At 49.8% G+C, this 23,380-nt stretch overlaps 1 protein-coding gene across 5 annotated transcripts; it reads right to left on the bottom strand.

The window, feature by feature from the left end:
• Positions 1-115: 115 nt before the first annotated feature.
• Kdm8 (lysine demethylase 8) lies at positions 116-19,168 on the bottom strand. 5 transcript variants are annotated; one of them, XM_037210829.1, is made up of 8 exons: positions 19,037-19,167; positions 13,605-14,114; positions 10,825-10,991; positions 8,960-9,092; positions 8,576-8,620; positions 5,493-5,642; positions 4,520-4,612; positions 116-633 (listed from the first exon to the last, which is right to left on the bottom strand). In XM_037210829.1, the coding sequence occupies exons 2-8, from the start codon at positions 14,103-14,105 to the stop codon at positions 433-435; spliced, it is 1,290 nt and encodes a 429-aa protein (XP_037066724.1). In that variant the 5' UTR covers positions 14,106-14,114; positions 19,037-19,167; the 3' UTR covers positions 116-432. The 5 variants fall into 5 exon arrangements, with proteins under 5 accessions (XP_037066724.1, XP_037066726.1, XP_037066733.1 ...); XM_037210831.1 differs by lacking the exon at positions 19,037-19,167 and adding an exon at positions 18,762-19,013; XM_037210834.1 differs by lacking the exon at positions 116-633 and adding an exon at positions 4,012-4,442 and having other exon boundaries at positions 19,037-19,164.
• Between the last annotated feature and the right edge of the window lie 4,212 nt (positions 19,169-23,380).

Below are 23,380 nucleotides of genomic sequence, written 5' to 3' on the forward strand. Positions count from 1 at the left end.
TCCCCATGCCGAGGAGTGAACAGAATGGCAGCCCTGGGCAGGTGTCTCTGTGTCTGGCTCTGGGTGGTTTTGCTTTTGCTGTGGTTTTGGTCCATGATCTTGGCCTTGGTGTCCACAGCCACAATAGCACCTTCCTCTGGTCCCAAATGCAGTAGCCTCTTGCAGGCTGGGCTGGACTTGATTTGTGCTGTTCCCATGGGGCCTTTTGTTCCCCATCTGCCCACCAGTTATTTCAGCAAGTAGCCTGAGAGTCAGTCCAGCCTCCTTGTCCCTGGCATTTACATGGTCCTCAAATCCTGTCCAGCCCTTGCTGTTTGGTGTCCAAACCAGAGCATACCCCTCAGCTTAGCAGCTGTATGGCGAGAGATCCACGGCTTGGGAGGCAGCCAGGGTCTGAGCCAGCAGGAGTAAGAGGCTAGCTCTCCTGGCAGTTTATCTGCATGGATAAGGGCCAGGGAGGACCCACCCAACCCATGTTGGGTGCCAGGTATGGTGAGAAATCCATGGAGTCTGTTTAAAGGACGGGGATTTATTAGGGGATAAGAACTCAATATAGCACGAGAGATTTATTGTAGGGTCCTGGGAAGCCGAGCTATGGTCCATGCTGTTCTTCTGCCTGGTCCGTCTCAGCATCTAAAACCACGAGTGAGAGAACAGCGCGTGTGCATTTCAGATCTTAAGCATCCAAAAAGCCATGTCCCAGGGGCAGTGCTTCAAGGTCATAGCAGGACCCACTACACAGCTGCTCTGCCTTTGGCTCCATTCTCCTTGACAGTCACATGCTACACCCTGCTGAGACCCTGTTTTGATTTCAGATGACTGGGTTGAATTAGGAGTCACAGTGATGGTTCTCATCCGCTCACCTCAGCCAGCCTTCCTTCCTTCCTTCCTTCCTTCCTTCCTTCCTTCCTTCCTTCCTTCCTTCCTTCCTTCCTCAGCTCCTCCCCTTTGGTCCCTGGGCTCACCACTGCAGTACCCAATACCCTTCCTTGATCAGCTCTTGCCACACTGTGGTTCCCTGCCTGCTTCTATTCTGCTCCAACATGTCAGAACCCATACTGGCCCAGATGAGGAAAGATCAGGCCATAGGTTCCTTCTAGAGGGGCTAGGCTGGTGGTTCCAGTGATGTCACACACAGGTCACCCCATTTTTTGCCTCTGCTGAACTCTGTCAGAAAAGCAGAACCCATCTAGAAAAGCCAGGGCTTGGAGTTGGGGCCTCTGGGTGGGGAGCGTGAGTCCCCAGTCCCAGGATGCCCTGCACTCTCAGAGCCTTCAAGGTGTAGCTCAGGGGTAGTCCCTGTAGCCCTGCCCTCAGGTCTGCACTGGGCAAGGTGCCTCTTCAGTCCCCGCTTTGGGATGACCAGTGCCTGCCTATCCTGTTTCAGTTCAGTGACCAAGGAGCCCTGGAGATAGCTTCTGTCCTGCCACCTGTCTCCCTGTCTCCAACATTTTACCATGGTACCAACCAGTCAGTGTAAGCATCCCACACGGACCAACACTCCCCACCCAAGACCCTCACATCCCAGATCCTAGTCTGATGTCCATCTAGGCCTTTGCAGTCTGTCCTGCCCCCTCTGCCACTGCCCTCTGGTCCACTGGTGCCACTGGGTGGGAATCACTGACTAGACCAGGCTCCTCTTGCTTTCTCCAGCTCCCAGCCTTCCCACTTGCAGGTCTTTGTCTACACTGTGGCATCTCAAACCAGTTGGCCTCACCCCACTCCCAGCCCTGACCCTGTTCCAGCTCCGCTGTTCCTTCCTTTTCCTTTCCCAGGCCTAGTTGTCCCTCTTGGGGCTTGTCCTAGTTTACTTTTATTGATGTGATAAATACCATGACCAAAAGGAACTTGGGGAGGAGAGACTATTTCTCCTTACAGCTCGTAGTCCATCACGAAGGCAAAGAGCTCAAGGTACGAGAAAACTGGAGGCAGGAACTGAAGCAGAGGCCGTGGAGTGCTGCTTGCTGGCTTGTTCTCTGTGGCTTGCTCAGCCAGCTCTCTTTACAACCCAGGATCACCTGCCCGGGGTGACACTGCTCCTAGTGGGCTGGCCCTCACATAGCAATCATCAGTCAAGACCATGCCCACAGACTTGCCTCAGGGCACTCTGAAGACTTTTTCTCAATTGAGATTCCTCTTCCCAGATGACTAGCTTGTGTTAAGTTGATAACAAAAATCTCAAACAAAACCCAAGCAGGACAGGGCTGCTGTCCCTGCTGTTGGGAGTGGGTCCTAAACGCCAGCCATCTGAGGTCCTGTTCTATCCCTCATCATTTTCTCTTCCACTGTCAGCCACATAGCCATGTCCTACCGGCCCCCCTTGCTGCCCTGTCCTAGCCTCTCACCCTGTCGGCTGCATTTAGCTTAGTTCAGGTTTATCGTATTTTGGCCTCGCTGACCCCTACTCCATGGTGTGTTCAACACCAGGACAAGAAGCCCACACAGTTGAGTGCCATGTCTCCAGTCCTGGCCCAGGACCATTGTGTGGAGCAGATCCCATGTGCCATGTGAGTGACAGGCCGATGGGTCTTCACACTTGTTCTTTTCTTCGCTTTGAAGGACCTGTGGGCTCTGTGGTCAAAGTCAGCTTGAGAGTCCACACTCCCCAGTGAGCACAAGGCAGCCCTAATGCGGCTTTCAGCAACCTTGGGACCTGCCCATAGGTAGAGCCATTCCATCCTCCTTGCCTCCCACCTGGTGATGGCCATCTGCTGCTCAGCAGTGGCCAGGACAGTACTGAACCTGCTGGTTGTCACAGGTGGTACTGTAAAGGCCAGGCCGCTGCAGGAAGCTGAAGCCACTTAGCCAACCCACATCTAGCAAAGTGTGCCAGTGCTTGAGCCACTGGGGATGTGTGGCTCTTCGTGAGGTTCTGTGGGCTGGAATGCTGGTCTGCCTACTACCTTACTGCTCCAAGCGGCACTGCTGTTGTACTAACTGTCCAAGTAAGATTACAGAAGCAACTGTCAGTGCAGACAGGATGCCAACCTCTAAGGCCCGTTACCTACTCCCCAGGCTTCTGGCTGCCTCAGCCTGCTGTACATCCCTCCCTGCCAAAGCTAGCTGTCTAAAAAGCCATACTGTGGTGGTCTAGACTCCCAAGCCCTGTGTGACCAAGCTCAGATTCCTTGGCCTGGTCACCTTGTCATGTGGGATTGGGTGGGGCTGGGAGCTAGGTTGGTCCTGTCAATTATCAGCCATCCATGAAGCCAGAGGGATTGCCCAAGGCCTAGCCACCTTACTGGTGATTCTTGGTTTGAACTGAAGGGACCAGCATTGATACCGGGGGTCAAGATGTGGGGAGGAGATGAAGTCAGAGTTGCCCTTTTCCGCCTTCCAGAAAAGGGAAAACTGACACTATGTGGAGATCAGAGAGGTGGAGGAGGGGAAGTCGGGAACAGTCCAGACCTGTTCTGAGCCACCCAGGAGTGCTGTAGGAACCCACAGGTTTACATAAGCTAGTTCAGGATGGGTTTGATCACAGTAAGCCAGGCCAGTCCATTCAGAGCTCAATCCAGCCCACCTAAACTACCTTTAGTTGCAGCCTGGACTGCCAGCCTCCCAAGGCTCCAGTCTCCCTCCACGCACTGTGCACCCCTTGGCCTTAACCACACCTGCCTGGCCACCCTTTCATTGTCCTGACTGCTCTGGTCTCTGCTTCTCTGAGCCAGCCACCTTTGTGGGACACATGTGGCTCCCCTCCTTCAGTACTTCCCACCAAGAGAGCCCATGGGCGGGGGTGTCTCCCTTCTAGGGCCAATTCTCCCTGCCCTTCCTTTCCCAGTGCCTCTTTGGTTGCCTGCCTTGCTATAGGCAGCTGGGTAAATTTTTTGGTTTTGTTTGTTTTTCCGAGACAGGGTTTCTCTATGTAGCTTTGCGCCTTTCCTGGAACTCACTTGGTAGCCCAGGCTGGCCTCAAACTCACAGAGATCCGCTTGGCTCTGCCTCCCAAGTGCTGGGATTAAAGGTGTGCACCACCACCGCCTGGCGGGGAATTTTGTTGAAGAAAAGTTTTTTTTTTTTTTTTTTTTTTAATTTAGAATTTTTTTTTTATTCATGTTGTTGAAAAATTTTAAGTTACAATGAAAAGGAATGAAGCATCTGTAATCTGGATGGCCTAGGTACACATAGCAGTCCTGCCACACATGTGGCTCACAGAGAGTGGCTGGGGGGCAGGACTGGGAGTCCCGCAGCAGCCAGGGCCTGCACCTTCCCACTGGGCTCACTGCCTTTGGGTGAGGCGTCTGCTCTGTGGGTCCTCTGCACGCTGGCCCTGGCTATGACCACCAGAAGCTGACTGAGAAGCTCAGGTCCAGGGAACGCACATAATGCCAATACTTAGCAGGTATAAAGAGGGTCTCTCCTGGGGACAGGACGCAGGACAGGAATGGGGCCTCAGCGAACTTGGGGAACTTTTCTAGGTTGGGGTTCTCCACATCAACCTGCAGAAAGCAAGAAAAGTCACCTGCTAGTCTCAACGGACAGCAGGCCCCATGTCACCGATTCCCCGTGTGCCCACCTGGCTGGTGTTATGAAGAAGGTGTGTCTCATGAGGGTACACAGCCTCAGACTCTTGCGGGGAATACAGCCGGATGTACTTCCTTCCTAATACCTGGGAGAGAAGAGGCCCGTCAGCTTCAGGACAGCAAGGCTGGCCTGCTGACTACAGGCCTGTGGACTTGCCTTTCCAGGCCTTTCTGGTGGTTTGTGTCCTGCTGCCTCATCCCACACATGCTCTGACATTCCGAGAAGGCTCGCCTTCGGGTGCCTTATAGATTAGTGTTCTGCATGCAGCTAAGCTCAGCCAAGCACTGAGTGTGAACCTGGCTTAATCTCAGGGGAGTTTCCTCTTCTCTTCACTTGTGAGGAAACAGAGGCAAAGTGAATTGCTCGAGTTTACTAAGATGACAGCTGGTGACCATGCCAGGCAGTGGGCTCCTGGGCCCTGGCTCTTAGCCGTTCCTGAGCTGCCTTGCAGGGCTGGCCCAATGCTCTGCAAGAATGCTCTCATTTATTAAGTCTTTTTAGCAACTTAGCCTGTGACAAGTTCTTAAAGCAGTGGATGTGTGCTGCTTCCCTTGTGACAGACCTTTGACCGAGTCTCTGGAAACATCTGTCAGTGGCTGAGAGACCTGTTCCATCAGCCCTTATCCACAGGTGCAAGCTAGCAGTGGGAGAAAGGGTGGCTGGCAGGTGATAGAGCGAGCATGGGGCTGCTAGAATGTGCCAGGCCCTCTTCCCAAGAGCTTTCCTATCTGGCTCAAGAAATCCCACTTGGGTGCAGACTTGATCTGGGAGAAGCTCTACCCTAGGGCCTCAGGACTATTTTTTTTTTTCTGTCTACATCCCTTTCACCCCCCTTCCCCACCCCCCAATCCCCTTTGAGACTGGGTCTCACATAGCTCACTCAGACTTGAAGCTCCCAAGTGCTGGGATTATGGGTATTTACCACAACAAGCTCCTTACTAGTTCTGTCTGGCAGCAACTCCTACCTGGACCAGGAAGTTCTGCTGGGGGTCATGATGCAGTGGGGAGATGGTTCCTTGGGGACCAAACCAGGCATTGATAGTGATCTCTTCCTCCTCCCCGTCACCCAGGCAACAGTAATCAGGGATGCTGATGTCCTGCTTCAACTCTGGGATCTGAGGGTAGTACAGAAAGCAGAAGCCAGGGCTAGGGATGCCAGCCAGGCCCCAGCTGATACCTGACAGCCAAATACACTCCTTGATTCATTTTGAGACAGTCTCTCTCTTTCTCATCCTCTTCCCTCAGCCTCTCAAGTACAGGTGTTTTAGGTATGTGTCATCCTACCCAGCTTAGGTTCATATTCTAATAAATAAAACCGTAAGATATAAATAATAGAATTATAATCTTACTTCATATTTATTTCTATATTACATAGATATTTTTCTTTTTAGAAACCTGGTATTGCTCTATACCCCAAAATGGGGGGGAAAAAAGCATCCTGTCATTTATTAAAGAGTAATGTCTTTTTGTTTTGTTTTGCTTTTGAGACAGGCTCACTTTGTAGCCCTGGTTGGCCTGCACTCACCACATAGATTAGAATGACCTCGAACTCACAGAACTCCACTTGCCTCTGCTGGCATTAAGGTGTGAGTCACCACACCAGTTAGAAAACAACCACAGGTATTGTGCTTGGTGCATACCTGTAATTCCAGCATTTGCAATGCTGAGGCAGGAGCATGACAAATTGGAAGTCAGCCAGAGTGACATAGTGAGACCTTGTTTCAGAAATAAGTCAAATGCACTAGATATTTATCAGATCTCTGGAGGGGATGGGTTTCAAAAAGTTACTACCTGTTAAGAAATCACAATTGGTGTATTTTAAATAAATTACTACAAAGACAGCAAAGTAGGCTGCTTACTAGACTCACTCTGGGAAGGGAGGAGTTATTGAGCAGTGTTCAGAAGTCAGAAAAGAAAGCTTTAGGGCCAAGTACACACACACTTCCCAGTTAACAGGGGACCAAGGCAGGCACTCAGAATCGAATTAGTGGTAAGGAAGGGTTTGGGTCTTTTTTTTTTTTTTTTTTTTTTCGAGACAGGGTTTCTCTGTGTAGCTTTGCGCCTTTCCTGGGACTCACTTGGTAGCCCAGGCTGGCCTCGAATTCACAGAGATCCGCCTGGCTCTGCCTCCCAAGTGCTAGGATTAAAGGCGTGCGCCACCACCGCCTGGCCAGGGGTTTGGGTCTTATTAGCGAGTGAGCAGAACTGACCCAGCCGTCAACATTCTCCACTAATGACATTAGCAGAGGCTGAAACCTTGGCCTGGTGCAGTGGGGGATATGAGAGGCTGCTGGACCTTGATCCACACAGCAACCTGATAGCCAGTGCAAGACTTCAAGAGCCTCGTGGGAACTGGGTTCCTTTGTGGTGAGTGACTCTTCAAGGAGGCTGTGGTCTCAGCCGCTCTCAGGAGTAGCAGTGAGTAGCTTACCACCAGGTGGCATTGGAAAATGCCTCCAAGATGCCCCTTTGCTTCTGCCCCTACTTCCCCCCCTGGCTGCCTACACCTTCTGAACAGTTTACATTCTGATCTCCCTGGAACAGTGGCATGGATTTTTCTTGGCCTCTGGATTTTCACAGCCCAGGCTTGTGCTACCTAATGAGACATGTTTGATAGGTACACAATGTGGTGATACATAAAGCTTTGGGGGTGGTTTCTGCCAGGGAATAATGCCACTGTCAGGTTCAGTGTGGGGCTCAGTGTGCTGGCCTAACTTCTGGGAAGAGCCGTGGCCTTGGCATGAAGAAGCTACTTATTGGAAAGCCCCTACCCACAGTGGGCCCTTCGCAACTTGGATCTGAGCCCAAGGGTGCAGGCTCAGCCCCTAGCACCAGGCAGCCTGACACCTCAGGTCCTGGGGGCACTTTTCAACCTCAAGGTGAATGGAAACATGAAACTCAAGAGCCTTTCAGAGAGCAAGTGACCTTACTACAACCTCTTGCAGGTCAGAAAACCAAAGACCATTCTCTGCCCCTCTGGGTGGGAAACCAGAATGTTCCAGCAGGGAGGTTGTATCAGCTACTTCTCTGTCTCGAGTGGTCAGTGTAAAAATCGCTGCCTTATAGGCTGGTCGTTGGAGGGCTTAGTGTTGTAGGGAGTCCTTGGATAGTTCCACAATCCACAACATGGCTAGACCCCCAGGCTCCTCGCATACCACATTAGTGTTTTGATTGAATGGCACCAGGTCTTGCCACTGGATGCTAAGCATAACTCTGGTTGGTTCCTGATGATGCCATCAGGATTTCTGAAGGGTGATTGGTTGGCTGAATCTCATCAAAATCACTGGCCAAGGATTCAGAGACTCAGAGAATACATGCTCTGGAGATGGGTCTATTGACAAGCCCAAGGTAGTGGCCAGAGACTTCCAAGACTTGGCAATAGCTTAAGCTTCCTATAGACACAAAGGTCTTAGAAAACAGTCTGTGCCCTGTCCCCAGAATTCATGGCTGTTCAGACTCCTCTTTGAGGTGATATGAGCAGCAGAGGAAAACTGGGGAGCTGAGGGACAGAGCTAAGTAGCATGATCTGGCTGAAGCAGCCTTACACAGTTCTAACTCATCTTAAAGTTAAGAGCAGCTTTACCTTCTAGCCCTGGGTTTAGAGTTAGATACCTCTGAGTATGTGTACTGAGGGTGTTTCCAGAGAGCTTTAATTAAGGTGGAAGGATTCACCTTGAATGTGGGTAGTGCCATCGTATAGGCCGAAGTCCCAGAGTGAATAAAAGGGATAAAGGCAGCTGGGCACCAGAATTCATCTCCACCTTATGACTGGATACAGTGTGACCAGCCTGCTGCCAGGCCTTTGTGTCCCCTCAAGTCAGGAGCCCAAGTAAACCTTTAAGTAGCTTTTGCTAATGCAGTGGCTGAGCCCTGGGCCAAGCTGCGGCCACCCCAGCCAGTCACTCCTGGACTTCCTGGTGCATCTGCTATGGGTTTGAGTCAGACTGAATAGGCTCCCTCCTCTGCTCCTTTCCTTTGCCCTGCGGGTCTGCCATGTCCAGGTGTCCACAGATGGGGGTACAGGGTAGGAACATGGTCTCAGACTTACCTGGTCGAATAGCTGGTGCTGAGCAAGATACCCAACGTCCTTTGCCTGAACCAGAGGAAGAAAGTAGAGGTGACCATTGGTTAGTTTGTGTCAGGTACCTCTAGATGGCCCTATTGCCTAGTTGGTTGCTGAGCCCCAGCCCTGGGCCCACCCACCACTGTTCTGTGTGGCTCTTTGCCCAACCTGGAGCCTGATGTGATCAGTGACCTCCCATGCAGACATCTCCTGCAGCTTCTCCCTTAAGAAAACAATGCAGGTGTAGTGCTTAGGCTACTGCTTTTCATTAGAAGTTATTTTAAAAATCGTGGTGAGATGTCCGAGACATAAATCTTGCCTTTAAGTTCAGTCATACTGTCCCTCTGTTAAATAGTAACTCCCATATACCTCACTCAGGATGTATTTGTGGATGAACTCATTGATGGTCATGAGGGTCTGGGACCAGTCTTCATCTGTGTACCTTGAACCCACTTCCACCGGGACAGTGCGATAGCCAGCAATCTCCTGGATGTACTGCAGACTGCAAGAGCAGGCATCGGCACCGTCACCACAGTCACCAGCATGCATCCTTGCTACTGACATCTAGGAATGAACTTCTTTGGTTCTCTTCATACTCACAAAACCTCATGAGGTGGAGACCACTGTTGCCCTCACTCTCTTGACAGAGGTCTTACCATAGAGTGACGCTACTTGCCCAAGACCACACAGCTGATGTGGCTTTGCGTATGGATCTAGATGGTTGCCCACACCATGCCCAGCCCTCAGGTTCAACCTCAGTCACATCAGTCACATATACTGTACGCTGACTACCTTTGCTGTCCAGGATTCTAACTTCACTCTTCTCACCCTGTCACCGAGCTGAGGAACCTTGGGACAGATGGAAAGCAGTGTGTGTGTGTGTGTGTGTGTGTGTGTGAGTGAGAGAGAGAGAGAGAGAGAGATAAGTGCTGGCTTTGAACTCTTATAGCCTAGGGTGGGGCAGGAACCATTTAGTGAGTTACTTAACCTTCCCGAGTCCCTGCTCCCCATCTGTTAAAGGAGGTGATGCCAGTACCTGCCTCATTTGGAGCATGACTGCTATGCTGTGCTCCTACAGAATTCCTCACTGGAGTCTCAGGCCACTTCCTCCACACACTCACAACAGGCCAACTCAACTCAAACCACTCCCTTGAGCTACAGTCGTCTTGTAGAATGCCCAGAGTACTGCTTACACGACCCCTGTGGATGCTGGAATCTCAGGATTCTCCAGTCCTTACAGGAAACATCACAGTGTTTGTGAAGGACCTATGAACGCCCCGTGTCTGAAGTCATCTCATGACTACTTAGGCTCCCCACTGTAATGCCAATGCCATAGGAAGAGAAAACAAGGTTGTGCCCAGGCAGCCCACATGCTCACTCACAGCCCCCACTGTGCTTCTGAAATACAATGGGCTGCATCTGAGGACAAGACCCATGAACAGGGAAGGAGGAGGCAAGTGTACCCCCTCATTCTAAAACCTGTTCTCGACTGCAGCCTCACACTTCTCTCAGGCAGCAGCTCTCAGGCATCCAGATACTCTGAAATCCCAGGAGGAGCCATCTCCTGGGTGATTCCAGTCCTGGCCTCAGGGCCTGGAGAAGGAAGACCTGTGGATTTCTGAGATCTGGTATTAACAACCTAACAGTTCTTTTTCTTTTGGTTTTTCGAGACAGGGTTTCTCTGTGTAGTTTTGGTGCCTGTCCTGGATCTCTCTCTGTAGACCAGGCTGGCCTCAAACTCACAAAGATCCGCCTGCCTCTGCCTCACAAGTGCTGGGATTAAAGGCGTGAGCCACCACCACCCAGCTAACACCTAACATCTCTGAGCCAGCTACTCCGGCATGCTTAAGGATTTGCTCAGGGTGAGCACATGTCAGCAAGCAGCTTAGACCCCTGCAGAACTCTGGATAACTCACATTTTTAGGTAATTTTGAAAAATTCATTATTCCATGTGCTGGGAGGCATGCATGCCACTGTGTCACGTGTGGAGGTCAGAAGACAACTTTGTGGTTCTCTCTTCCACCTTTGTGGGTCCCTGGGCTTGAATTCAGGCCACTAGGCTTTTGTAGCCATCTTGCCAGCCCCAGAGTATCCCACTTCAACTTCATTGATCCTTGGCGACCAATCAAGGGGCTTTTGAAGGGTGGTGACTTATGAGTGGCCAAAAGAGGTTTTCAGAGAGTCCTGGGGACACTCAGGAGGAAGGACCTCAGTTCCCTACAGTGGCTACTCACCTCCACTTCTTCATGCACGGCCAGTGGTCAGCCACACCCTCCAAGATCACAGGCCTCCCAGGAACGAGAAAGTGCTTCCTGAAGTGCTGCAGGGTTGGGCATCGAAGCCTGGGTACTGCCCGCTCTAACGCCACATCCGGAGCTGAGTTGGAGTCACACCTCACCTTCTGTTTAGAATCCAAACAAAGCAAGATGGCAGCTGTCTCTGGAGTCTGTCTCACTGTTTCTGGAGTCTGCCTCACTGTCTGTCTCTGGAGTCTGCCTCACTGTCTCTGGAGTCTGCCTCACTGTCTCTGGAGTCTGTCTCTGCCTCACTGTCTCTGGAGTCTGCATCACTGTCTGTCTCTGGAGTCTGTCTCACTGGCAGGATGTCTTAGGTGTCATTACGAACAGCAGACAGCTTTTCTTTTTTGTGTTGATCTGGGTGTGCTTGTGTGCGCACATGTGTGTGGCACAGGACCACCTCAGGTGTTACTCTTTCTCATGCACTATCTACCTTATTGAGATGAGTTTTCTCTCTGGCCTGGGGCTCACTGATTCAGTTAGGCTGGCTGGCTTGCAAGCCCCTGGATCCACGTGTCTCCACCTCCCCAGTTCTGGGATGACGAGTACACGCCACCATGCTGAGATTTTTATGTGGTTCTAGGGATCAAACTCTGGTGCTCCTCTATGTGTGGTAAGTTCCTCACTGAGCTGTCTCCCCAGTCCCATGTTTTGTTTTAGACAGGGGCTCAACATATAGCCCTGGCAGGCTTCAAAACCACAGACACCACCTGCCTCTGCCTCCCAAGTGCAAGGGGTAAAGTTCACCACTACACTGAGCTATGTTTTGTGTTTTTGAGACAGGGTCTCACTAGGAAGCCCAACTTGACCTTGAACCCAGAATCCCCTTGCCTCAGATTCCAGAGTGCCCACTGCACCCGGCAGTAGATGGCATTTCTATACTGTTTGCTTTCACCAGCCCAAGGACCCTTTGCTCTCAGCCGGCTCATGATCTTAGAGCACTGCTGGCGGCCGAGGTCCCGACGAGTGAGTGCCTTGCATCCAGGCACTGTCCTACGAGTTTCCACACTGCCACCCAGTGGCTGCACCATGCTTTCCTTATCCATTTCCCTCAGGTAAGCTGAGCGGGTCACTGACCATTCCTGGGCCTCCGTTTCCTCATCTGTAAACTGGTGGTGACATCCTGGGCCTCCATTCCCTCATCTGTAAACTGGTGGTGATGAGAGCACCCACGTGTGGCACCCAGGACCACTGGCCGGCGGGCACTGACCCTGCTTCCTTTGCACTATCGCCACACTCAGCATAGGCACCTTGTACAGCCCCCCACAGAAGCCTCCTCTGCCCTCCTCTAGCAACAGAAGATTCTTTTACAGCCTCATGGGAACATCAGCTCTGGGGTGGAGGTGGTGATATTCTGTGTACCTGCTCAGCCAGTTCATCCAGGCCACTGGGGGTGCCCAGTGAAGTTGGTAAGTGGATGCCATCTTCCAGTAAGGGACTGTGAGGCATAGAGAGGAAGGGACCCTGTCTGACCAGATGGGGTGTAGCATGGGAACTGCACCCAGGCAGGCTGACTTAGGAGCCTGTGCTCTCTCTTTTTTGGCTATGCATCCTGCACCCCACCGCTTTGGGCAGGATTCCACCATTGTATCCCCTTGGGACACACTTGGTGGGAAGATGGGGGTGCGTACCCTTAGGTCAAAGGGAACACATTTGTCTCTTGAACTGTAGACTGTCGTGCTCTCTAAAGAGTGAAACAGTGCACAACCCTAGGGCCCCACAGAAGGCACCAGGCACCACATAAACACTGGCTGCTGGCAGTCCCTGAGGCCGGCTGCTTCTCTCTTAATTTGTAACTTAACGTTGTTATTATTTATTCACTTTTTTTTTTTCCAGGTGAAATCTCATTGTAGACCTGCGTGGCCTCAAGCTCTCCATCCTGTGCCTCTGCCTCCCAGGTGCTCAGATTACAGATGTGTGCCATTATGCCTAGCTTCTCTTCATTTGGTAAACAGAGGCCAGTGGCTTCAGCTTTTCCCTACCGACCCATTCAACTCCTCAGGTGAAAGGTTCAACCCTGCCTCTCTTCCTGGCTTGTGGATCTCTTTCCACTGTGGTCACATTCATGCGCTAATGACATCCATCACATCTTGCTTATACAGAAATCACACTCAACAGGACATTCTAGACCTGCAGGAAAGTACTGAGAAATACATGAGAAACAGTGCAGAATTCCATGGCTGGTATCCAACACAGCCCTGGCTTTCCTCTCTGGGGCTCAGGACCTATCTGACAATCTAGAGAAGAGGCCACTGCAGCTGAAGCCGGCTGAGGTCTGTGTGTAAGCTGTGCTCCAGGTTTAGAATAACTCTGGGACACTGACACCCCAGGCCAACTCCATGAGGCCTGGAGGGGCAGAACACACTGGCCCCCTGAACCTTGGTCTGCTGGCTGAAGGAGCTTTCCCACTAGGTGGTGAGAAGCATGCTGGGTTTCCTTCAGAGCTGCCTGGAAGCAGTTTGCAGGAGGCTGCAGCAGGCGGGCTCTGCCTAGTCCCTGTGAGTGGCCTCCCATAGATTAATGAAGCTGCCACCACCCGCTCTAAAGACACTGCCTTTGCAGAGACTTGTGGGTCCAGCTGCCCATTCCCCAAATCAACACAATGCCCTTTTCAGCAGAGAGGCTGCCTGGGTGAGACTGTACCCAGGGAGAGGACTGGATTCTTCTAGAAGATGGGTTGGGCTGCTGGACGGTTCAGAATGGACAGAGACCCATACCTTGGCGGCAGGCTGGTCCTGGTGGGGGCCACAGGCAGGCTGCTTTCCTGGGAGAAGGTATGCCTGGAGGACTGAGATGACTTTGAGAAGGATGTCGTCAAGGATCGCTGCCCCCATCAACAGGCCCATGTCACACACCCGCAGCGCTTCGGCCGCTGCAGTGGCCTTCTGTGGTGCCTGACAGAGGCACAGGGTCTTCAGGAGGCAGCCGAAGGAGTATACGCGGCGCCATTCCTTGTCTACATCTCGCCAGGGCCCAGTGTTGAGCTTTTCCCAGGAGTAGTCCAGGATGGCCTCGCTGGCCTGCAGGCACTCCTGCCAATGTCCTGCATAGAACAGGCCCACAGCCTGCTGCAGCAGCATAGTCATGCTCCTGTCCACCTTCTCACTGAGCTCCAGCTTCAGCTCCCCCTCTGTATCAGGCAGGAGTACCCTGAGGTCCTTCCAGAGGCTCCTGGACCCCACCAGGGGCTCTGTAGGACCCTTAGTGTCCTCTGACATGCTCCACACCTGAGAGGAACAGGACAGGAATCAGAGACCATACACAACTCCTACAGCTCAGACCAGCACTTTTGAACATGGTTGTGGTGGTATTGTGTTCCCCAAAATATTGTGTACTCTAATAAATTTATCTGGGGTCAGAGAACAGACAGCCACTAGATACAAAGGCTAGAAAATGGTGGCACTCACACCTTTAATCCTAGCATTCCAGAGATAGAAATCCCTCTGGATCTCTGTGAGTTCAAGGTCACATTGGAAACAGCCAGGTATGGTGACTCACGCCTTTAATCCCAGGAAGCAAGCCTTTAATCCTAGGGAGTGATGGTAGAAAGCAGAAAGGTATATAAGGCGTGAGGACCAGAAACTAGTAGCATTTGGCTGGTTAAGCATTTGGCTGATTAAGCATTCAGGCTTTTAAGCAGCAGTTCAGCTGAGAGCTATTGGGATGAGGACACAGAAGATTCCAGTCTGAGGAGACAAGACCAGCTGAGGATCCGGCGAGGTGAGCTAGCTGTGGCTTGTTCTGTCTCTCTGATCTACCAGCATTGACCCCGATAACTGGCCTCGGGTTTGATTTTATTAATAAGAACTTTTAAGATTCCTGCTACACATGGTCTTTGCTGCTGGCTGCCCCACTGGTGCAGAGCCATCTTCTGGGCTCTCTGCTCTATTTTCAGGAGCTTGCGCAATGCCTGGCACTCTGCACACTGGACAGATGTCCATTCAGGGATGTGCGCTGTCCTCATCTGGAATGACTCCACCATGCCTCCTCTGCCTGATGGACTCCTGCCCAGTCTTTCAGGCCCATCCTAAATGATCGATGTGAAGTCTGAGGTTCCACAGGAGGGCTCTTCTTACAACACTTGTCACAGGCTACATCTACAGGCACGTTCGTGTGGTTTGCCTCTCAAGGCTGGGCTGTGGCACATCCCATTTGGGTTTCCCCAGAGCCTAAAGCTAAGTCTCAATATAGGTGCAGAAGGAAGTACTGTTTAAGTGTCCCCAAAGCCTGTGTGGGGAAGACTTGGTCCCCAGCCTGCCGCACTACTGGGAGGGGTGTAGCCTTTTAAGAGCTGGAACCTAGGGGAGAAACTACGGTCATGGAGATGTGCCTGTAAAGTTGGACGCATTAAGGCCCCAGCCTTGTTTCGTGGTCACCATAAAGCAAAGAAGCATCCTCCCACAGTGATGGACTGAGCTGCCACAGGTCCAAAGCAACAGGGCCATGCAGCCCTGGACTGAAACCTCTAAAACCACAAGCCAACACAAACCTTTCTTCTTTTTAATTTATCCTGGGTATGTGTTACAGAGACAGAAAGCTAACGACACGAAAACCTGAGCAGAAAGAAAATGCTCAGCACTGGCAGTTTGGTGGCTTAGCCTGGGTGTTGCTATTCTAACACTAACAGGACCTGCAGCTCACGGACAACACGGCTCTCTATCTGTCCCCTCTATGTCCTCAGAACTATCCTAACAGCTGTGTCATCTGCTATGGGTTAGATGTGACTTATCCCTAAACTTTCATGGGCTTGGAGTTTGGTCCTCAGAAGGGGGACATTTAAGAGATGGGGCCCAGAAGGAGCTAATTAGGTCACTGAGGGCACCACTGCGGGAGAGGATCAATACCCGAATGGGCTAGTTCCTACAAGGGTGGTTGTTGTAAAGTGACGTCACCTTCATTTGGCCTCCTTACACATGTGTGTGCCCCCTTCCACTTCTCTGCCTGACGTGGTGATACAGCTTGGTGGCCGGTGGCCCGCATCAAATGTCTGTACCAAGCTGTTGGGACTCTGTAGCCATCAGCATTGTGAGCCAAGGAAACTTCTTCTCTTTATGCATCCCCCAACATGTGTCAGTCTGTTACAGCAACCCTAGATAGAGCAGGACATCCTCTGCCTCCGATGATGTTGAGTGATGGGGACCATCATGATTTTGGCAGAGAATGTAGATGGTCAAATATGAAACATTAGGCTTTTTTGTCCACACAGCCAGAGTTGCCACCACTATGCCATTCATGAACCAGAATAAACAATTAGGGGTGGCTATGTTCCAATGAAGCTTTATTTATAAAAATCGAGGGTGCCAAATGTAGTCTGCCAACTCCTGCTCTTTGTGTATTGGAGTTTTATCCCTGGGTTTCATCCCTGGCATGGGGTAAAAGAAAAGAATGAAAAGGAAAAGATATCCTTTTGAGACAGTGTCTGTCTGTGTAGTCCTGGCTGTTGTGGAACTCACTGTGTAGACCAGGCTGGCCAGATCTCTGAATTCAGAGATCTACCTGCCCCTGCCTCAGGAGTGCTGGAATTAAAGGCCTGTGCCCCTACCGACAGGCAGAAAAGATACCCTCTAACTTCTCTTTGGCTCTCTCGGACAAGCTTCCCATGTAACTTACTGTGACGGAAGCAAGGGTTACAGGAATACATGCAGTGACTGATGTCTGGCCACAGTCACCTCCCACAGGTACCCTAGAGGGTGGAAGTGGAGTGCTCTCAGGCTCCAGGTAATAAAAGTCTCAGGTAGCAGGAAGCTGCCACATGGAAAAGGGGTTGTGGGAAGGCCCGTAAGCCTGGACCATCCACACAGGAATGGCCTGAGCAAAAGATAAGCACACTTAGCTGGTTAGCAGACCACTGCTGGTAATTCTTGCAAGTGAGTCTGCACTGACGGACAGATAACAGCCCCTACAGATGTTCATATCCTACCTTTAAATGGTGATTATGTCACCTAATAGGGCAAATAGGACTCTGCAGGTGTGACTGAGAATGGGACCTGAGATGGAAGATTATCCTGGATTATCTGGATGGGCTCATGTATTACATTAAAAGGACTGTTTTGGGCTAGAGTCAGAGTTGGAAGGCCATGTGACTTCAGAAGAATGGTCAAGGAAAGGTGAAGTGGCTGGCTTTGGTGACTAGTTAATGGGCCACAAGCTGAGAGGAATTCAGAGCAACTTCCAGAAGCTGAGAAAAATCAAAGAAATTGATTCTTTCCTGGGGCCTTTGGAAAGAAAGGCTGCCCTGCTGAGCTGTTGATTTCAGCCCAGCAAGACCGGTCAGATCCCAGCCCACAAGCCTGCTGTTTACAGCCAGTGCTTATGGTAGCATACTTCAGCAGCAAGATAAAAAGAAACCAGTGGTACTGGAAAGTGACAGACACACGAGCCTGGAGCTGGCATCCTTAGTGACTCTCTACTGAGCAGTCAGCTAGTATGTGTTGGTCCATGCCACCATGCTGGAAAGGCCACAGGCAAAGAGATGAAGAGAGCCTATGACTAACAGAGAGCACGGAGCAAAAGGCTCCATGTCCAGTAGCTGCCCAGCCCATGTGGAGCTCTGACAGCAGAACCTGGGGGGCACTGGTCCCTGTCCAGCTGAGTCATTGCATGAGAGCTCAGCCCAGAACAGAGCCTTGTAAGGGATTCTGACACAGAGGACCTGGCCAAGCCGTGCACACACACCCAGCTCAGAAAAACAGTCCTAAGTGTGCATTGTTTGAGCCACTGAATTTACCATGCAGTGTTGCATCTAACTCACACTCCATCTTAACTTCAGGGGGCACCCAGGGTCCTATTATGCCCAACAAGGGGATTTCTGTTGCTCAAGCTGAGTTCCACAGACTGGGTAATTTGGTTCTGGAGGCTGAGAAACTGATTTCACACATATGCTTCCAGTTCTAACTGACACTTCAGGGATGGGTGGAGGCTTTTCCTACCTCCAACAAAACAGCCTCAACCATCACCTAGCTCCATCTCTGAAATCATTCCCTGCTTTGGCCTCTCAACTTCCATTCAGTTGGACAATGGTCCAGAAGTCACTTGATTTATCACCCAATGCCGAGTTTTGTTTTTTTTTTTTTGCTGTTCTGAATCGTATATAAATACCTGATATACAGGATATCTGATGTGACCCCCAAAGGAGTCACGACCCACAGGTTGGGAACCCCTAGTCTAACTTCACCCTTAGGGAAAGTGACCAAATTCTCCATAGAACTAAAATCAAGGCTAGGAAAAGCTTCTTCCTCTAGACCTTTTGAGAACCTGCTCTCTCCCCCCAATCTCACACACCTCAATCCCTTCGAGGTCCTGTATGGTAGACCTATTCTCCCCGCCCCTGGGCATTTATTCTTCAGACACTTCTTTGCTCCCACAGGTAGCATCTTGGTCAATGGCTATGGCAATGAACTCGCCTCCTCTCCCCAGCCCCTGTCCCCACTGAGAGACACAGCCTTCCAGATACTGGAGGACTTACCTGTTTTACCTGGCAGAGGCATACCACCCCATCCTGGGCCCCAAATGGACAGGACCCCACAAAATTATTCTCCTGACCCCGACAGCCACTGAACTAGAAAACTTCCCATCTTGGACACATCCCTCCTGTCTTAAAAGACCTGCCTACTTATACAGAATAGGCCCAACTGGACCCATGACACTAAAACTAGCTAGGCTCCCTTGTGCCCCAGAATGGCCACCTGGAACTGACCCTAACACTTACTCTCTTCCAATCTGTACTAGTTGGGTTTTTCAGGAGGAAAAGAACAGGTAGAGTGAATATATATGGGGTTTATTAGAGTGACTTACAGGCTGTCCAGCTAGTTCAACAATGGCTGTCTTTTTTAGAAGTGGGGAGAGGAGAAAGGGGATTTATTAGAATGACTTACAGGCTGTGGTCCAGATAGTTCAACATTGGCCGGCTATGAACAGAAAATCCAAGAATCCAGTAGTTGTTCAATCTACAAGGCTAGATGACTCAACTGGTCTTTTGTATATGCAAGAATCCCAAAGAAGTAGGCTCTAATGCCAGTGAAAAAATGGACTTGCTAGTAAGGCAAGGCAAAGCAGACAAGGGCAAAAGCTTGCTTCTTCCATGTCTTATTAGGCTTCCAACAGAAGGTGTGGCAAAGATTAGATCTGGATTAAAGGTGAGTCTTCCTACCTCAAAGATTCAGATTACAAGTAGATCTTCCATCTTCAAATTAAGCAGAAATCCTTCACAGGTGTGCCCTCCATTTTGCGGTTTTAGTTAATTCCAGATGTAGTCAAGCTGACAACCAAGAAGCACCATCACACTGGAGAAACAAAATTTTGGCCTCAGATGGTGTCTTAGTTAGGGTTTCTATAGCTGTGACCATAGCAATTCTTACAACAAACAAACAAACAAACACCATTTAATTGGGGATGGCTTACTGTTTCAGAGGTTTAGTCCATTGTCGTCATGGTGGGAAGCATGGTGGTGAGAAGGCACATATGGTGCTGGAGAGATATTGACCATCTGTGCTGGTCTGAATAAGATTGGCCCCCATAGACTCATATATTTGAATGCTTAAGAAGTAGCATTAGGAGGTGTGGCCTTTGGGGATCCACAGGCAGCAGGAAGCACTGGGCCTGGCTGGGACATTTGAAACCTCAAAGCCCACCCCCAGTGACACACTTCCTCTAACAAAGCCACACCTACTCCAACAAGGACACACCTCCTAATGCCACTCCCTAAGCATTCAAATACATGAGCCTATGAGGGCCAGTCTTATTCAAACCATCACAGATGACTAGCTAATGGCAAAGAATCCTCTCCAAAGGCCACTCTCCACCTGGAGGTGAAGGCTATGGACATCTTTGTCTCCATCCACACCTTGGATCCATGGGGAGTCTTGCTCTCTCTCCCCTCAGAAAAACCAAGCTAGTCAAACCCCAACAAACGCCTTGATCCCAAGGTTCCCTTCCTTAAAATGCTTGCCATCATAAACTGTAGCCATGAAAATGCTCTCTAAAATTCATCTTGAAAAAGACTGTTGGATCTGCCTGAGGATAAGGCAAATTACATAGTTGGACATAGCTTAACCAAAATCCTGTTAACCAATGACTTCATGTCCAAGCCCTGTCTTTGGGCCTCGCGAGTACAAACTGTGGGTACAGCTAACTGTGTGGATCCCCATCTCAACTGCACTAGGCTAATCTGCAACTCAAAAGCCCCTGATGACACCCATCTTACAGGCCCCAAGGCTTCTTCTCTAGCTACCCCTCAATCACCCCATGTGCTAAATTGTATACTTAGCTTCTGATCTTACAGTCATCCCTGGGAATAAAATTAATTACCAGCCCACCCCTATCTAAACCAAAAGGGATGGCATATTACTTCCATTCCTATCGGGAGTAACTATGGCAAGGGCTGTGGGCCTGTGAGGAATGACCATTGGACCCCACAAGTACAACACAGCTAACTTGCTCAACAAATCATGGCTGATCTGACACTGGTACAAGACAGCATTGAAAAACTCCAAACTTAGTTGGACCCAGCAGCCATGGTACCACAAAACAGACTGAGGTCTGATCTCATTATGGCAGAGAAAGGGGGAATCAGTGCTATGGTGCTATGTTAGGTGAGGAATGTTGCTTCTACATGAATTTATCAGGTGTCTAAGGGAGAATGCCAGACAGCTAGAAGAAAGAATAGACTCATGAGCCAGATGCCCACATCAAGCTGGAAAGGCTTCTGGGGCACGTGGGAAACATGGAAAACCCTGTGTATTGGGCCCCTCATCATGACAGTTCTGGCTCTAATCTTCTGTCCTTTTGTTGTAAAATTCCTCTCTAATCTGTTGCAGCAAAGAGTAGAAGACCTTACCTCCTCACCATCACTCAACTCTTCCTGCCCAGACTATCTCAGAGTCCTGTGACCAGATGAGCCAAAGAGCCAATATATGGGCTCAAGAAACAGAGTTACATCTCAAAACCCCCACTTTTTCTCCCTCCCCCTTACAATGACCCTCTCCTCAGCATGAAGCAGTTAAGAGAGGATGTCCCTGTACCCCACTTCAGGGTTTAGAACGATGGAATGCCTTGGCTGTAAAACAGGATTTCTACAGGATTAAACCCCGCTTAGCTGTTATGTCAGCCCATGCATTCGTTAGGGTCTCTAGGGCAGTGGTTCTCAACCTTCCTAATGCTGAAACCCCTTAATACAGTTCCTCATGTTGGGGCGACCCCAACCATGAAATTATTTTGTGCTACTTCATAACTGTAATTTTGCTACTGTTATGAACTGTAATGTTACTATCTGATATGCAGGATAGACCCCTGAGAAAGGGTTGTTTGACCCCCAAAGCAGTTGTAACCCACAGGTTGAGAACTGCTGCTCTAAAGGAACGGAACTGATAAAATGTGCGTGTGTGTGTGTGTGTGTGTGTGTGATTTATTGATTTATTAGAGTGGCTTACATGCTGTGATCCAACTAGTTCAACAATGACTGTCTGCCCATGGAAGGTCTGAGAATCTGTAATTGTTCAGTCCATGAGGCTGGATGTCTCAGCTGGTCTTCAGTATACACTGAAATGCCAGTGAAGGAATGGACTCACCATTAAAGTGAGGGCAAGCAGGCAAAGAGCAAAAGCTTCCTTCTTCCATGCCCTTTATTTGGACCGACACCAGAAGGTGTGGCCCAGATTAAGGGTGGGTCTTTCCACTTCAAATGCTTTAATTTAAGAAAAATCCCTCAGAAGTGTACCCAGTCACTTGGGGTTGAATTAATTCCAGATGTAGTCTAGCTGATAACCAAGAACAGTCAGCACAGCCCAGACAGGAATGTAGCCTGTCTCCCAAGATAATCTATCTTGCTTGAAACAGAGAATTCCAGGAAACAGGGACTGCAGACCCACATGTAGTCCTTATAGCTGCAACAATTTCCTCATTCCTAAGCCCAGCACCCCACCCCTATAAAGGGTTCCAACCAGCTTTTCTCTTTCCCACGGAAGAATGTCTGTCCTTCACTGTTTGAAATAAATACTCCCATCTGTTGATGTCAGATGCTGGGCTCTCTCTGCCTTGTACTCTTTATGCTGGCTCAGAAACCTAACATTTATATACTGCTTCTTCCAATGGCCTTGAAGATAAGGACCTCAAGTTGCAGACTACATGAAAGAGCATTCTGGGAGAGGGCCTCACACTGGCTGTAGTAAATCATCCTCTCTCAGACACATGAGCTAGCCTTAGTAATTAAAAGCAATTTAAATGCCACGCACTGATTTGTGGGTATGTGCATACACATGCTATGGTGAGCTTGTACCATGTGTATGTGTGGAGATGAGAGGATAACTTCAGGACTGGTTTTTCTCCTTTCGCCATGTGAGTCCGGGAACTGAGCTCAAGCTGTCATGGCTGGCAGGGAGTGTGTCCCCTCACTGAGCCCCACCTTAGAACTGTTGTTTGTTCTAATGCAGAGTTCATCAGTGAATGTCTGATACAGCCGACGTTAAAAGACAGTCTTCCAGAGGTGGGAGTTTCAGCCCCATAATGGCTGTCAGACTGCCTTGGTGGCTACTTGAAGTGGCTTCTGACAGGTCTACTGATTGACGTTAAACACAAGTTTCCCACAGGGCCTTCTGTAGGCAGTGTGAAGAAACCTCACAGTGGGTGGCATGCTGGCCTCAGTAATCTCATGGCTGCTTCCCCAGCCTTCCCAGAACCTGCTTGGCCCTTTAAACAGTCACTATCCTTATATTACTCAACAGACATCCATCCAAAATGATTCAGTGAATCATTTTAAAAACAATTCATTATAGATTTCTGAGGTCCAGGTTTTGATGATACAATATTATGAAAATATCTCTTATAGTCTAAATAACTGGAACTTTTCTGGACCTCACAGCTAAAGTTAATAACACACCTTGAAGTCAAGGCTCAAGACAGCCATGCTCTTGTGCAGTTTGTTAACCTACCTTTAAGAGAACAGTGTTACTTGTGTTGGGTTTCCCATGAAATCAACTTTTACAACCTAAGCTAATGCATAGCTATAATCTTAAGTAATGTACTCTTTCATGCTGTTGAACCAGACAATGCAATTGAATTATTTGCTAAAGGCAGCAATTACAGAAGTTGAAAGCAACTTTCTAAAATCTACCTTAAAAGTTGTGAAAGCAGCATTTATGGATATTGGTTGATAAACATTGATGGTCATTGTTTGGGTCAGTTGAGCTAGTTAGTGACTTAACCCTTTGTAAAACCCTGTTAAAGATGTCTGTAAAGTATCCCATTCATTTCCCATGTGATGTTTTCTGTGCTGTTCAATGTTACGGGAATTTTGTCTATGTTGTGGTCTGACATCCAATGGAATAGAGCATTTGGTTAGAGAGGCGGGGTTCACATTCAGCTGGCTGGAATGGATCATGGAGAAGAGAGAGGAAGGCCCTCAGAAGAGGATGAAGCCTAGGGGTGGTGTGGCCTTTTCAAGCTGCAAAGTGAACCGTGGCTGTGTGTTGTGGTCATTTGCGATTATCTCAAGCTTTTA

Source organism: Peromyscus leucopus, chromosome 1 (assembly GCF_004664715.2).
Source record: "Peromyscus leucopus breed LL Stock chromosome 1, UCI_PerLeu_2.1, whole genome shotgun sequence".
NCBI classification, from domain to species: Eukaryota; Metazoa; Chordata; class Mammalia; order Rodentia; family Cricetidae; genus Peromyscus; species Peromyscus leucopus.